This window comes from Triturus cristatus, chromosome 1_2, assembly GCF_964204655.1.
Source record: "Triturus cristatus chromosome 1_2, aTriCri1.1, whole genome shotgun sequence".
In the NCBI taxonomy this organism is placed as follows: Eukaryota; Metazoa; Chordata; class Amphibia; order Caudata; family Salamandridae; genus Triturus; species Triturus cristatus.
Genome location: NC_140580.1, coordinates 397,282,080 through 397,299,420, shown reverse-complemented (window position 1 = coordinate 397,299,420; position 17,341 = coordinate 397,282,080). Strand labels below are relative to the sequence as shown.

The window sequence follows — 17,341 nt, the reverse complement described above, 5'->3', positions numbered from 1 at the left end:
AATTCACTGAAAAAAACAAAGGCTACAGGGATGTTATAATTCGGAAATGGAATTAAAAAAAACTTAGAAATTCAATGAAAAAAACAAAGGTTACAGTGACATTATAGTTAGGCTCAAGTTTCACTTGTACAAAACCAGTGAAATTCAGCAGGTATAGTTAGCTGAGCTAACTATGAATCGCGCCCCACAATGCACTGCTAATGTCCTCACATATTACAGCACTCATGACATGGTCAGTGACATCACTGATGACATCACTCATGATATCTCAAATGACATCACTGATTACATCACTGATGACATCATCCACAGAATCACTGATGCACCCACTCACACCCCATTGAACTGTTCATACACCTACTCCCACACAACCATTCACAAACCCATCCACCGACCCATATAAAAATGATTTAATTAGAAAACCATTAATGAGAAATTATGCAATTTTAGTAATTGTAATAAAATGTGAAATTTTAAAAAACATTTTTAAACTTTATTTCTTAATTGGGTTTTGATATGGGTGCACTTCTCTTTCCGATTTTTAACTTACATCGGTTGCAGATTTACTGTGCACTCTAATTCATGAAAACAAGAACATTTGGTAGTTTAGTTTGCCCTGCTTTTTAATTTTAATGTCATTTTCAGCTTTGTGTTGCCTTAAAATTGTCTTTCATTTAACATTTTTTTTAAATTTAAATTTATTATGTCTCTCATTGAAACTGGTATTATATGTGTGTGTTCTCAGTTTTAATTTTTCTAATAAGTTACAAACTTTAGTTATGCTTTGCTAAACTAGACTATTTATGTGGTGCTATCACATGTCACCTGTGTCTGTGGCGTGCTATGTATTACTTGATGTCTTGCCATGCCATGTTATACTGTACCGTGTCATGTAATTTTATGCCGCATTGAGTAGCCTTATAACATGCCACCCATGCTGGCAGCATCTTATCTTAATGCTTCAGGCACTGACATCTTTGTCATTCACTAGGGCCATCATTGTATCTTAACATGACAAAGTGTGCCTAATGCTAAAGCGTGCCTTAAAAGAGCATCATTACCTGTAACACTATGTATTAATCAAACGTGTGGACAACCTTGCTAATTGGGTTTCACTGGAGATTATTGTAAATTGTATTTTCTAGGAATTATTCGCCGCGGCTTCAGAGGAGGTCACTGGGCCACTCAATTCTGCTCACCAGTGGGTGGACATGAGCAACGTCACTGTACAGCTGAATTCCACACATACAGTAAGACCTTCTGTTTCCTTATAGCACTGGTATTGTACCCTCCTGTGAAACATGTGTGCATTTGGCATTCTTATATGCAAGCTGAGTTCGAGTTATGGTAAATAATGAAGCGTTTTCAACCTTAGAGATCAACAAGCTTGCAGGTATATGTATACAACCGAAATATTAAGCATCTGTATTTAAGTTTATTGGTTAACATTTTCAGTTCTGTCCGTACAAAATACAGCAATGATCCAAAACTAGAAGCTAATTTAGATTGAGTCTGATTTCTCTTTCACTTTCTGTTTATAAAAATGCTTTTTTCTTGTTTATAAAAATGCTTTTTTCTTGTTTATAAAAATGTTTTTTTCTACTTTCTTTAAACGTCCCGATTTCAGCCTTAATCAAAAGATATATCTGGAGTAAATGTGGATTTTCAAGATTGCATGCCACTGACTCGTGCACTTAGAGGGAAGATAATATTTTGATTATTCACATAATTTCACCGAATCTGCTAATCCCATATCTCATCCGGAGAAACTGCATCTCCTACATTTGTCCTCCAACTCCAGTTATCGTGCAGAGTCTGACGAGAAGAGGAACTACGGGCCAAGGGCCTCATGTATCAAAGGGGTTGCCCATTCTGTGTCTGTGGGAATATGTGTTAGCATATATGGGTCATTATGAACAAACTGGCACATGCATCAACGTAGGCTTTTGCGATTCCTTAATTACGATTATTAAGGAATCGCAATTAAGGAATTGCAAAAGCCTATGCATGTAGGAATCGCTATAAAAATAGCATTTGCGAGTCGCAATTAAGGAATGCCGTACCATTCATTCCTATGGGCCTCCAGGCCCATAGGAATGAACTGGAGATTGCATGAGCAATTTGCGAGTACCAGTAGGTACTCGCAAATTGCTCATGCAATTTCAAGGGTGCAAGGGTATCAAAATGACACCCTATTGCACCCTTGAAATTGATCTGTGCACATATGTTGCACACACACATGCCAAAAGGTTCATGTGTGTGCGCAACATGAAACTTTGAAAAATGCACAAAAGTGCATTTTTCAAAGTTTTTGCAAATTACCATGAAGTTGAACTTCATGGTAATTTGCTCCCCCTATTTGCGAAATCGCTGATTTTCTTACTTTAATGCATTGCATTTAAGGAATCTCAATTTGGGATTCCTTAAATGCAATCGCAATTTAAGTAATCGCAATTTAGAGATTCCTTAAATTGCGATTTTTGCATTTGGGATGATGCATCCCAAATGCAAAAATACCGGTCGCAAAGGGGCAGTTTCTGAGAATCTGCCCGTTTGCGACCGTTTTTTCCTTTGATGCATGTGCCTGAAAGTCATTTGGCAATCGCAAACGCTGCCATTCTCAAAATCACAGGCTTTCCAACTGCAAGAAAGGCTTTTAAAAAAAAAATGATTAAACCTATTTTGCAAGTCGGGAAAGCCTTTCCGACTCATAAAATAAGTTGCGATCCTTTCTGCATCTCAATTAGCAGGGGATGTGAATGGATGTCCCCTTCTGAATGTGAGTTGTACCCATATGTATCAATCATTTGCCACCTATTGTGCAGTTTCTGAAGCCTTGAGGAGGATCAGGCAGTGGTCAGGGGGTGCTTTCCCAAAAAGGATTTTTTATTTTCAAAAGCAACACTGGTTGATTTAAAGAAAACATGCTGCTTTGAAAAAAGGTTTTCCACTTCGGAATGTGAATTTATTGATGGCGGCCTTCTGTACTGTGTAGGCCACTATGCAGTGGCAGTTGGCTTATACACAGGGTGGTGGTGCGGGGAAAGGTAGATGGAGGCACAAAAAAAATTATTGCCACTTACCTTCATGCAGCGCAACATCCTCTTCCTTAGGGTGTTTTCCAGAAAGCTCCTGATGCAGGAAACTGTACTACCCAATCCTGGCGCTGCTTTCACAGCATACAAGAAGGCAAGATTGGATAGAATAGGCTCTCCCAGTGCTCCTAGGTAAGCACTGGAGGCCTGTGCTTTCTCTAACCAGCTGTCTAAAAATCTAAAATGCGCATGCCTGGCTGGCCGGCCCTAGATGGCTGGCCAAAGAGACATGCACATTTTAAAGCTCATAGCGCGCCCTGCTGTCGCCACTCGGCAGTGCTAGCCGGGCTCCGTCCTGACACTTAGTGCAGGACGGGTTGCTGAAGAATAAAATGGTAATTTATAAACTTTATTACCGTTTTATTTTTCAGCACTGGGGCTTGTGGGGCGACACTCCTCTGCTCAAATGGTGGAGACGCCCTTGTCACTATGCCTGTGTTAGTTGCTAGCAGCAACCTGCCTGATTATTATTCATTATGCAGGTTGTTCTGCACCTCCTATCAACTTGCAATTTTGCAATGCAACCTATTAGTGCTTATATTAAATAGGTTACACTGCAAAATGAAAGACTGGTTGCATAAAGTTGGTGCACCACAATTTGTGGCCGTTTTTTGCGATTAGACTTTGGCCCAAAGTATCATTCACATCGCTAAATCTATGTACAACTGCCCTTATTCTTTCATTGTAAATATTTTTGAGCATGCTCAAGATAAACATAAAGTCTATCAAATAGCATAGCTGCCATTCTGATATATATATATATTACTTTTTCCAACACTCAGTCCAAATTTGTTAGTTATTGATAACAGAAACGTATTGTAAAGTTTCAGGATCTGATGAACTCTTAAGGTATAGGTTATACTAACATAACTAGGTTGTTTCATTTCACTGAACGTTCCTTGGCTCTCTGCACCCACAAGTTGCATTTGGAAAGTGCTGTCGAATTGTGTTTTGTGAACTCGAAATGAGTCGAAATGCAGATCGTGTTCCCACACTTTCATTCCGCTCACGTATAAATACATTGATTTTAGTAGGATTTATCTAGTAGGAGATTCATTAGAGACTAATGGTATGTGTAGCACATTTTTCCTAATAATTTCCAAGGAAAATAAGCTAGTTCATGCAAATAGTTTTTTTTGTATTCGAAAATTCATAATAGCTATTCGCAAAAGCTGATTTTGCGCCCATAAAAGGATTAAAAACTTGTTCCCGGCCTCTTCCGATCTAGAAAAAGGTCAGAGATTTACTTCTCTCAAGGCGAAGAGTAAATTGTTTTCCAGGGTGAGGGGAAAAGGATACACACTACAAAGCAAGAAGGGCTGACATTTTAAAAATATTTCCCCGTGGAGGACAAAAAATAAAAGAAGTTACAAAGTGCATTTGCACACCTGCTCCTGAATTTCTGATGCAAAATGAACGTATGCATACAATTGCATCTGTAAATGCCATTCAGAAAGGGCCGGATTCACGTATAGAGTTGCAAACCTGCTTCTTTGGATCGGCCACGTGACACAGATGTAGAGTTTTGCTTTAGTGGAATTCACAAACCTTTCCATGAGTACACCAGGAAATGTGCAACGTTGCAGGTTTACAGGTGTGCTTCTGGAAACCGTTATGAATTCCCTCAAGTCCTAAATCTGCACCCTTGCAGGGTATAACCCCGCGGGTGTAGATTTATTCTTGTAAATCGATTCCATTGATTCTAGAATGATTAATAACATTGGGGATCGATGTGTTGGTAGTATTTTATTAGCCAATGACCCAAGAACTCAGTGAGATTGATTGGCAGACACATTTGGGAAAGATTGATTTTTTTTAGCAATGTTTCCACAGGAGAAGAGCAGCACTGACCTCATTGTATCATTTGCCCAGATGTGATAAAATGTCTCCCTTTCCTTCCTCTTTTTAAATCCTTTCCACATCTTAATTCTCTCTCTCTCTCTTTCTCTTACACTGTCTCTTCTCTCTCCTCCCGCATGGGCTCTTTTCCTGCGTCTTTTCCTGTCTCTTCTGCCAAGTTTACCAACAACAAGTAGATCTAACACCTCTCCTGCTAGTCAGACAACCTAAGACATAGAGCGTTATGCCTAAAAAAGATGGTGAACATTCCCGTCACTAAGGGCCTTTTTATGAGTTTGACGGTGCATAAGCAGGACCGCTCAGCTCCCGCACCGCCAAATCCATGTACAAACCGCCTGCCAGGTTAGGAGTTTTCTCCTGTCTCGCGGACAGTTCTTTGGTGTCCCCTTGTGAAATAGGCACAGCAATGGAAACGTCAAAGGCAGTACCTGCACGGCATAGACTGCTGCAGTCCATGCCATGCAGATACTGGTGTGCATGCACACGTAGGGCACATGTTGTGCCCCCTGTGTGCATCCACATAGAGTGAGGCACGAAGTATGGTCCCGTTTGCTTCCTCACCGCCACATTTTTCATGTCAGTCGCACCGCCATGAAAAGTGTGGCGATGAGGAAACTCGTTATATGCTTGGCTGGGCAGTGGTTCCAGGGCGGGCCGATGCCCTGGTCATAATGGGGCGGTCGGAGGACTGCTAACCACTGCGCCACCATGAGTCTGGTGGTCCGTGGATTGCCAGACTTGTAATAAAGCCCTAAGTCTGGTGTACATGGCTCTAAACAGTACACAAGCCGCAATCAACTTAGAAAACACCCCTCCACTCCAATTCCCTTTCCATGTATTATTTCCTCATATTTATTAACCCACGCCCTCTACAGTTCCTTTGCCCAGTGAGAGGAAGTGGGTAACACGATGAAGGTGGACCAACATGGCATCCTCCTTTTTGTTGTCAGGTCATGGCCTATCTCCATGACTGGGCAGTCTCCCTCCTTTTCCCCTTTCGAGCCTTCCACTGTTCAATGGTGCGAAGAAGACAAGGTGAAGGGTGGCAGACAGAGACGGGAAAAAAGGCACATGCAGGTGGTTGTTCAAAGTATAGATGTTGGTTTTGGGGGTTCTATTGGAGTATTACATCCCATAACAAAGGCATAGGGTGGCAATTCGTTGCAGGGCAGTCACTAGAATAGTGTGTGAGATGGTGAACTACACTTTTTCAAGCAGAACGACTTGTTTGCAGACCAGAGAGAGTGTAAGAGAGGAAGTACAATGCCCCACACTCCCCTCCCTTTCTACTTTCCAATCCCAAGTACTAAAAATCCATGCAAAAAAAGACCACGCCCTCTGTAACTCTTCACTTCTGGAGTAAAGGACATGCATAGTTTAAATACTAAACAATGACCTTGAGAGTCATGCCTCAGTAGATCTTCTCATAGAGAAACTATTTGTTTATGTTCTACATATCTTGAATCTCATAGTTACAGAACACTTCAGATCTGATAAAAGAAGGTAGGAAGCGTTCATACATAAGACAACCTACACTAAGAAATACATTGCTTTGGAGAATGCTTTAGAGCCAGCAATACAAAGAAAGACAAACCTTAATTTCTACAGAGCACATTTTTCGAAGAAAAGACCCTCTGTGTATAGTCATTCCAACAGAAATAGTGCTCTTATTTAAAAAAAAAAAAAAAAAAAGATTTATCTCAAGATACAGGCCATTCTAAGTTTGAGAAAGTCACTGGGGGACAGGATTGGAAGAACACATAAAGCCTTAGTTCACTTTAAATCAGCTTCTACAACAACAATTTTCAGCTATTGATAGACACAGCAAAGACTAAACGGGCATTTTAGGTACACACTGGCCTTCCTTTTGGCATCTTGGTGAGTCAAAGAATGTTAGGGGTACAGGAATTAATAATATAAAATAAAACTAAGACCAAGACAAGGCTAAATATGAAACATCTACTATCATTTTTATAGCTAGAAAACTCAAAAAGTGTACAAGTGAAAATAGAGATAATTTGAAGAAAAGTTTATTGCAATTGGGAAATTCATAGAAAGTGAATTAATCAAACAGGCACCTGATTACAAATGGAAACCACAAGACAAGACAAGACACAGCAATTGTCTCAACTGCACAAGGCTAAATATTAGGTCCAGAAAGAAAATTTAGCTCTGGATCATTAGGAAGCAGATCGATTTTCTACATTATTACATCTCTTTTAATTCTAAAACACCAAATTTGCTCAAAATATAATGGTTTGAATAAACAATAAATCCATACAAATACCCCTGAAGAATGGCAAGACTAGCATTGACTGGAGAAATAAGAGGTGGATAGACAATGCTGGATGAACTATCTGTTATCTAACACTTCATTATGATACATTGGATTTTATTATAATGTTCAGCAGTTTCTAATGAGATCTAACCTTCTCACATGATCTGCCCCTAAAGTTAAGCCTCAACTATTGCATACCTATATATGTGCAAACAAATCACTTCACTGTCAAAGTCAGTGCCTAGATTTGGCCCCAACCAGAATCCCCCTGGTTGCTAAGTCAGAGAATGAAACAGAAAGCTTAGGACCCAACAAATTTGGAAGACTATTAATCTGTTTACACAGTGCAAGAAGGAATTAAGGAAGACATTGAAGGACTAAGAGTGTCCTTTGCTAAGTTTAAAATACCCTGAAATTCCACACCTGAACGTAGGATTTTAAAAACACTGTATGTACGTCACTTGCTTGCTCCTATTTATGGAAGACTGTTGCTTTCATTGGCCTCAGCACTCGGAAAAAAGTGTAAGTAAAACACTGAGGGACTGATTACATTGAAGGTCTACTGTTCCAACCGCATAATTACAATGCAACAACCTATAGGGCGGATGCAAACATCCATTTTCCAATTAAAGCTGGTGCGCCGGGCGGAAAAGACCCGCAGCACAGGCTTCCATTGAAAAACGGATGTTTGTGCACATCCCTGCACCATGCGGTGCCTGACACACAGTGCAGGAAAGTTTAGGGGACACCATAGTTGCCCCCCAAGCCCATTGTGGAGGTCCAGGAGGGAAGGGGGCCCTGTTAGGGGCCCCCAATGTCACTTTCCGACAGCCTTTACACATCAGAAAGGCTGACATGGAATGGCTGTCAGAAACTGACATCATAATCCCGACGGTGGAACCGCCGTTATTAAGGGATTATGATGTCTTTCTGATGCACCAACGGGCTGGGTAAGCCCGTCAGAACCACGTCGGAATCCCCCCATAGGTTTATCTTCGACCACCGTCATCCTAATACAGCGGTTGGAGTGTAAACCTACCATGTCGGATGGAAAGTCTCTCACCACTAGTCAGAGGCTTTCCGCCCAACATCGTAATGAGGCGATGAGTGTATGTGTCATGTTTACATCTTTAGGTAGAGGATTCCTAGATAGTTTGATATGTGGCATCGTTCAATTGAAAACAATGCAACTATAGATTATATAGCAGCATCAGAGACACAACCCATGACATTCTAAAGCTTCCCTGAAGAGCTGCGGACCAGTAAAAGGCATAGTTCAGAACTTTTCATGTTTGCAAATGAACAACATTATGCTGCTTGGACTGTATGTGACTAAAGTAAAAGGGCTTTGAAATATAATGAGATTCTGAATCCTAGAATGCATCTGGGCCATACATATGGCTCACACCAAGAACTGGCTGCCTATTGTCTCACTTATTTGAAATGTGTCGTCCTTCCGTATAACAATAAAAAACTATAAATTGCAATTTAGTGTAAAATCCTTTTTAGATATCAATTTTTCCACCATGAATTACCAGGCGAGATGGATATTATTTCCTAAGATCCAGTAGGTTAGAGTAAAAGATACTTTGCAAATACAAGGTAAGACAAAATCAAATTAATTGCCTTTTATTACCATTTGTATTCAGGGTACAACATGCAAGCCTGCCCTGGGCTACAGCTTTGCTGCTGGAACCATTGATGGAGTTGGAGCTTTCAATTTCACACAGGGTAAGTTAAAAGAACAGCACCACAAGCAGAGCATGTTAAATAATATTAAAATGCTAACCTTGTGCTATCTACTTTAGAGAAGGGTTTGGGTTATGACAATCATACTGATGAAACTGTGGCTCTTTCATGAAACAGAGTCTCTTGTTATCTGATAATAAAAGTTGTCAAAGAAGCATAAGTGGAGAATGGTGAAAGACTCCCTCTATTTATGCAACATGTCCAAAAAAGAAATCATTAAATGGTAAAGAGTTTAGAACAGACTTCCAGACAAAAACATACGTTTTTGAGATACGTGTATTCTCTAATGTGGAGAACAGTTACCTATGCTGCCTATATCACCAAAATCTAAGTTACACCTCTAAAGCATCAGCAAGCTTTAGACATGCCTTATTTCCACATGCGTTCAACAAATATCAGATGTTACAATCCAGGGCATTGCCCTTCATGCCTTTACCTGAGGGCATTACAACACTATGACCTTTTCAACGCTTTGTAATACCACACAAGGCTTTACAACACATACCTTTATCCCGCAATGCTGTTGTAAAGTCTGATATACTTTTATATAAGTTATGATCACAATATGCTCTATTTATGACTTGACAGATTGCATCACTCATGACGTGTTCAATGATATAATTGATGTAATCACTGGTAACATCTCAATCAACATAATTGATAACAACATGGGCATGATAGGGCACAAGTTCTAGTTAGCTCAGTAAATTATAATTGGTGAATTTGTTTGACATTTTCACTTAAATTTAACATCACTTTCACCTTTTTTTTTAATTCAGTGAAGCAATATATATAGCTATTGACTGAAAAACAACAAAGGTTAAAAGTGGAGTTATAAATAGGTAAAGTACTAAGATTTTAACTTATGTTAAGAAACCTCAGAAATTCACTAAAAACAAAGGTTAAAGTGAAGTTATTAGAGGTTTTGCAATAATAAAAACTAAAATTTAAAAGCAAACTGTGTCTTGTAACCATAGATTTAAGTTACTACACTTTAATTTCCTACGCTACACCTCTGTGATAACCCATAGTCAGCTGAACAGAATGGACCCTTCAAGATTGCAAGATGCATGCACTGCGGGGAGTTGGGAGGCCACCTTTTTGCATCTGGCCTGGGCATGCAATGGAGTCCAAGGGTTTTGAAGGAAAGCTGTGCCTAGGACGGGGGAGGGGCTACTGGCATAGTGGTCCCCTTGACCCCACTGACCTGCCTCTTGGGTGTAATGACAAGACCTAGGGGGCGCAAGAGCCCATATTGACTTGTTCAGCCCACGCTGCTGTTGGCTAGGCGGTGAGTAGTCATTGGTTGGTTGGGGGCCAGCTTACCGCTGATATCCTTATGTCTGAGAGATTTACTTGAATGAGGGGTGGTGGAGAAGAGCCACATGTACCTCTCTCGCAGTGATGAAGGGGCTGTGGAGGTGATTATGACATGGGTGCTCTTGCTTGACAAATGTAATGAATAGGGGGATTCCAGTTTAGATGGGGGGTGTGACCTCTGTGTAATGTTTGTAAAATTGTATAACAGATGTGGCAGCCAATGGTGATATAGATGGTATTTCTGTAAAGTGTTAATCCTAATAACACATTCTTCTGACACAAGTCTTTTGCCATGTACAAGACTCTTCATCATTAAGTAAGCATGCAATGTTGATTTGGGGGCTCTCCTAATTTGAACTTGGGAATTTTGCGCTGCCTGTTTTGTTGTTCCTTATGTGACAATCAATATACAAAATGTAAAATAAAAAATCATTTAAAAGCAAAAAACACTGAAATTCATCATTTATACATACCTAACCTAAGCATAACTTACACCCTACAGATTTGAGATACCATTAGTGATGTAATCAATGATGTGGTTTTACATATCATAAGTGATGTAATATGTCACATCATAACCATAGCATTGTGGGGGTACGAGTTACACCATACCTAAGTATACTTCAGCTGTGTGTGGCAGAATGTTGGTTGCCGAACCTGGTCTACGGCATGGCCTGTGCCCTAGCCCCTGTCATTTGCCAACACCACGGATCGTCAAAACCAATTTTTTTTCAGTTCAGTAATTAATTTGTGGGACCACATGTGGGGCCGTGCTTGGTCGCGCGGGAGTGGCATCTTGCAAAAAAAAAAAAGAAAAGTTCCCCGGGGGTGTCCCTGTGGGTCCACCCTAAAACGGTCAGGGGGCCATTTCTGCTGATATGGTGCCCTGTCAATCAATTTGCACAGCCACACCCAGATACCACTAAATTTTGAACCTTAATTTCTCCAAAACAGCTCATCAGATTTACACCATATAACAAAAAGCAAGCTTTCAGAGTAAAGATCTCGCTTTCTCGTAAACGTGGTGTAATTCTGTTCAGCCGTTTTTTCTGTATCACTGTCTAAAATTCTTAATGGAAATTGCATGGGCAGGACATGTTGGACCACCTTTTGCTTAGACCCCGCTTGACCGATTACCCCAAAACTATACAGGAAAGAGATGAGGTGGATGAACTTTTTTTGTAAACTTTTGTGAAGATTCATCAAATGGTGACAAAGTTAGTAGTGAAACAAGTTAGAGCCCATCAATCAAATTGTCAGCCATGTTCAGATATCACTAACTTTTTAAACCAAATATCTCAAAAACCTTCGAACAATTTACACTCAATCAAAAAAGCCAGCTTGTGAGTAAAGATCCAGCTCTCTGGCAAATTTGGTGTAATTCTGTTTAGATACTTTTTCGTATCGCTGTCCGAAATTCTTATGGGGAAACTGCAAGGGGGAAAATGCATTTTGGGACCCCCCATTAACTCGGACGATCAGATTTTTTTGGAAAGGTTTGTGAGGATTTGTCAGCTGGCGCCATAGAATTAGAAAAATAAAAAACACTCTTCTTATGGAAACCCCTAACGTAAAACTACACAGCGGTGCCTACCATAGGGTAATAAATACATATATATACAACTTTGGAACAGGCTGCCAGGCCAGCTTCACTGTGAAAGCTGCCTCCTTCCATTCAGGAAGAAACTTAAGACCCTATTGTTCACAGAAGCCTGGGCATAACACTCCTCTCTGTGATACTATGCTCCCTGGAACGTCCGTAGATCTTCTTGAAGCGCTTAGAGACCTGCAGGTATTAAGCGCTCTACAAGTCAAAATTAACATTAACATTACACACACACGCACATGCATGCACGCACACACACACAAACCCCCACCCCCACCCACCCAGTGGTGGTCGCTACTGGGTAATTTTAGTTTGGAACACGCTTCCATAGAAAAAGCATGTTTTGGCCTCCTTAAAATGTTAGTGACGTTTGATGAATCTTCATGAAATAAAAAAACATAAGTATCATTCACCTCAGCTCTTTTCTGGAAAGCTTCGGGGTGATCCATCAAGTGGGGCAGAGAAAAAAGGGGATCCAAAAACAGGTTTTCCCCATTCAATTTTCCATAGAAAAATTTGACACAGCTACAGCCAAAAGAGTTGACCACAATTACAACAAATTTGCCAGAAAGCAAGATCTTGGGCCAGAAAGCATGCTTTGATTTGGTGTAATTCCGCTGAGTAGTTTTTGAGAGACTAAGGTAAAAAAATATAGATATTTCACGCTGTGGAGGATCTGCAAAGCAAATAAGATCTGAATGGCTGGCACCACATCAAAAAAAGCTTGATGGCGGGCAATTTAGGACTCTGAAACTCAGTCTCCTGTCCTGAAAAAAAGTAAAAAAACAGGGTACTCTAACCCCCTTAGACTTGGAGGGGAGGGGGCAAGGGTCCAAAATTCTTTTTTTTAATTCACAACAAAGGATCCACAGAAAAATGTAGAACTTCCTGAGAAGAAGCGCAATTTATTTTACAGGGAGGCAGCATGCATCCCCCCCACCCTCAGTGAGCCTCCTTGAGGCCCTATGGACCCATGCCCTGATGCAGATATGTTAATAACAGGGGAGGGGGCATGTGACCCCCCTCCCTGAGCATTTGTGGTACTCGGGGACACCATCCTGGGGCCAATTTTAAAATTGGGGAGGAGGACATGCAACCTCTCTTACCTAACCTCCATAAGGCCCTGGAGGTGCCATCCCCTGGGGCCTATTTGTTTAATTGGGGTAGAGTGGTGTGCGGCCCTCCTCGCTGATCTTCTTTGAATCTCCGGGGCCCCATCTTCCAGTGCTGTTTAAACTTTATTGGATAGGGGCTTTGCGGCTCACATCCCTAAGCCATGCTATGACCCCATTCCCCAGGATTGGCTCCATTGTGGTGTCCTATGGCCCCATCCCCTGTGACACCATCCTTTCCTTGCCCGGGAGAATGTGGGCAGGGAAGTGTCCTGTACTCCCCCACAGTGGGAGCATAAAGCTGCTCCTACTAGGTGAGAGGACAAAGGTTTCTCCCTACCTGCACTCTTGCAGGCAGGGAAACAGAGAATTGCTCCCACCTGGCGGGAGCAGGAAGAAATGGTTATTCAGCTGGGTCTTGCAATGCCAGCTCCTGCTGTGCTTAGGATGGGTGATGGCAGGGGATCCGGCAGGGCTGTGTGGGGCTTCGGGTTGTCCCCGCAGCTCTCACCGTAACAATTTTGTGCATTTACCCCAATACTCAGAAAGATCCGAATGTATAGAATTTCCAAAGTCTAAGCATGGCAAAATGTCCCAGTGAGCTATGGAATCAGTTTTAACACCTCTGTGACCTGCACCTCTGTTTGAATTCTAGCATGGCCAATCCAGCTTTTTATCCTTTCGAGGTCAAAACATTAAGTACCAATATATATATATTTTTTTTTTTGAAACCGTTTATTGCAATCTCAAATATATACAAGTATGGGCCTACAACCTTCCGGCCGGCCGCTAGGATGGCAGGAGCATATGACATACGTACAAAAAGGCACTTGGCGTTGCAGTGAAGCAAATCAGGAGGTATCAAGACGTGGGCCACAAAACTCTGAGCCCACAATGCGGTTTCATTTTATACGAACACAACAACACAAAAAACCACACCCGCAAGGCAACCCGCAATCGAAAGTAACAGCACGTGCTCCTCAAATGGGGGACCCCAACCATCCACAGGAATCTAAAGAGGGGAAGGGGACCATATCAAGGACTGGGGGAACCCTGTGCCCGGGGTTGGGGGAGGGGGTCAACTAGGGGGACGGAGCTGGTGAGGCAGCAGGCAGCAGTGGTGGCTCGCAGATACCCCCGCGGTAGGCGTTCCAGGGGCCCCATATTTTCACCCACGCCCCAGGCTTACCCCTCGCCACATACACCACCTTTTCTCGGAACATGCACCAATCCATGTGTTCTTTCCAGGCCGACACCGCCGGGGGCCTCTGGGATCCCCACAGCTGCGCGATGTCACGCTTAGCTATCATATATCCCAGAGTCACCCATCGCGTCTGCGGAACCGAGTAATCAGTTGGTTCCCACACATTCAGCAAGCATCTCCTCGCTTCAGGCAACAGCGCGACACGCGTAACCACTCGCAGGACCTCATGCACACCACGCCAGAATCGCTCCACCTTCGGGCACTCCCACAGAATATGCAAAAAAGTCGCCAAAGCACCACACCCACGCTTACACAGCCCATCCTCAGCATAGCCCATACGCAGAAGCCTTGGCCCCGTCATGTAAACCCGGTGGAGGATCTTTAGCTGGACGAAGCGAAGGCGAGCCGGTATGGCCACCTCCTTCGGAGAGGCCACCGCGGAAATCCAGTCCTCGTCGTCCAACTCCAGCCCATCGGCAACCCAAGCCTCGCGGAGGCCAGTCAGCAAGCCCGAGCGGTCATTAATCAATTTTTTGTAAATAAGGGAGATCGTGCTGTCCGGAACGTGGCCATCCAGCACTCTATCCTCCAGGGGGGAAGACTCCGGAATGGAGGCGACGTCTGGGAAGACGGAGCCCAGTGCGTGACGGACCTGCAAGTACCGAAAGTATTCACTGCCCTGCAGCTGAAACTCCGTCTGCAGCGTCTCGAATGTTTTAAATCCCCCCCTCGTCCAGAGATCCCCCACTTTACTGATTGCTATCGTGTCCCACCTCTCGAAGCCCTTCGAGGTCCACAGGGAGCCCAACCTCTCAGACGCATATAGCGGTGACGCCCGGGTCAAACGGTCCTTCCACCCCATAGCTGCGTTAGCCGCGTGCCATACTCGCACCATGACACGCGTAGGTCCCGTCAGGCGGGGGTCGGGCGCGCCAGAGTAGAGCGCTCGATTGTAGTCGCCACCGGGCAGGAGCATCTTGTCCATTTCAAATGCCGGGTTTAAGGCGGGCCCGTAGAGGCCATGATTAATTGCAGCTAGCTGGGAGGCCCAGTAATACCGTTTAATATCCGGGAGGGCAATCCCCCCGTCGTACCATGGGAGCGTCAACTTCGCCAGGGCAATACGCGGCCTCCCGTCCCAGAACAGGCGGCGCTGTAGACTCTCCACCTCACGGAAGTAGCGCGCCGGGACCAAGTCCATAGTGTTCTGGAGAGCGTACAGGAAGCGTGGCAACGACATCATCTTAAACAATGCCGCCCGGCCGAGCGGCGAAAGCGGCAGGCGCCGCCAGCGCGCGACGTCCTCCTTCAAGCGCTGGAGGGGAGGAAGCAAATTCCGCTCGTAGCGGGCCTCCGGGTCCAGAGTAATATAGATACCCAGGTACCGAAACCCCTGAGAGGCAATCTGGATCGGACAGTCCCGCGGGAGGACGGGAGCCTCCCCGGAAAGCACATACACACATGATTTAGCCCAGTTGATGACAAGGCCTGAGTTGCGGCCGAATGAGCGCAAAACATCAACCAGGACAATCAGTGATTTACGCGGGGAGGCGAGGTACAAAAGGATATCGTCAGCGTATAGGGACACGCGGTCCTCATACTCGGGGGTCCAACGGAGACCACGGATGGAAGGGTGCCACCGCAGCCACTCCGCCAGGGGTTCCAAGGCCAGTGCAAACAGGAGCGGCGACAAGGGGCAACCCTGTCGCGTGCCCCGTCCCAGCGCGAATGGAGCCGAGACTCGTCCATTCACTACCACCTGCGCCAATGGGCCCGAATACAACAATTTGACCCAGCTGATGAATCCCGGTCCAAATCCAAATTTCGCCAGCATCGCCAAAATGTATGGCCACTCGAGCGTATCAAACGCCATGGTGGCGTCTAAGGACGCCAAGATGGCCGGCTCCCGCACAAACGGAACACGCGCGAGCACCCCGTGCAAGCGCCGCAGATTAAGGGCCGTGTTGCGATGGGGTATAAAGCCGGACTGGTCTTGGTGGACCAGATCGCCCACCACGCCGACCAGCCGGTTGGCGAGCACCTTGGTGAGGATTTTGGGCTCCGCATTCAAGAGCGAGATAGGCCTATAGGATGTAACCCGTTCTCGGGGTCTCCCCTCCTTGTGGATCACCACGATTGTAGCCAGACGCTGGTCCGGCGGGAGGGAGCCCCGAGAGTGGGCCGCCAGGAACATCGCGCGGAGGTGGGGTGCCAGTACATCCGGTCGCAGCTTATACAACTCGATAGGGATGCCGTTTGGGCCCATGGCCTTGCCAGATGCGACCGAGCGTATGGCGAGGGCAAGTTCGTCCGAGGTGGGAGCAGCATCCAACGACTCCCTGTCCTCCACCGAAAGGGAGGGCAGCGCGATATCCCGAAGCAGGGCATGGGAATCCTCCTCCGAGCAGGGGGAAACCGGGGAATACACCTCGCGGAAATAATCCGCGAAGCAAGAGACAATGTCTTCTGGCTCGGTGACACGTACACCATCCATTCTCTCAATCAGCGGGACCACACGACTCGCTCTCTCCTTTTTATCCAACCACGCAATCAATTTACCAGCCTTATCACCCACATCATACAGTCGCCCCTGTTGCTCTCTACTGAGGCCCCTGGCCGCCTCCGCGACAAGGGCCCTATAGGCCGCCTGCTTAAGGTGTAGAACATGTAGTGCGGCATCCGTCACCCCACTCCCCAGGTCACCCTCTAGGTCAGTAATTTCGGCCTCCACCCGGGTCACCTCCTCCTGCTCGCGCCTCCGGGCATGGGAGATAAAGGAGAGGGCCTCCCCTCTAAGAACTGTCTTGAAGGCTTCCCACAGGGAGATAGCCGAAGGGACAGACCCCACATTCTCCTCAAAATACCGCTGCAAGGATTTAATCAAGTCAGCACGAATAGTGGGGTCGCGCAGGTACCAGGCATTGATTGGAGCTACCCTGCCCTCCCCCCTCGGGAAGACATCAAAATTGAACAGGAGCGGGGAGTGATCTGAAATACCCCGCGCCAGATGGCGCACCTCTCCCACTCTCCCAGCATAGGCCGCAGGGACAAGGACATGATCAAGCCGCGAGAGGCTACCATGGGCACCCGAATGGAAGGTGTACTGCAGCTGCGCGG

General features: G+C 44.7%; 1 protein-coding gene across 2 annotated transcripts in view; it reads left to right on the top strand.

The window, feature by feature from the left end:
- Positions 1-17,341, top strand: part of ASAH2 (N-acylsphingosine amidohydrolase 2) — a 323,355-nt gene that overhangs the window by 139,667 nt on the left and 166,347 nt on the right. For both annotated transcript variants that reach the window (XM_085605439.1, XM_085605430.1), the window contains 2 exons: positions 1,146-1,250; positions 8,883-8,964. In XM_085605439.1, coding sequence (XP_085461565.1) covers positions 1,146-1,250; positions 8,883-8,964 — 187 coding nt within the window. The remainder of the gene's footprint in view (positions 1-1,145; positions 1,251-8,882; positions 8,965-17,341) is intronic.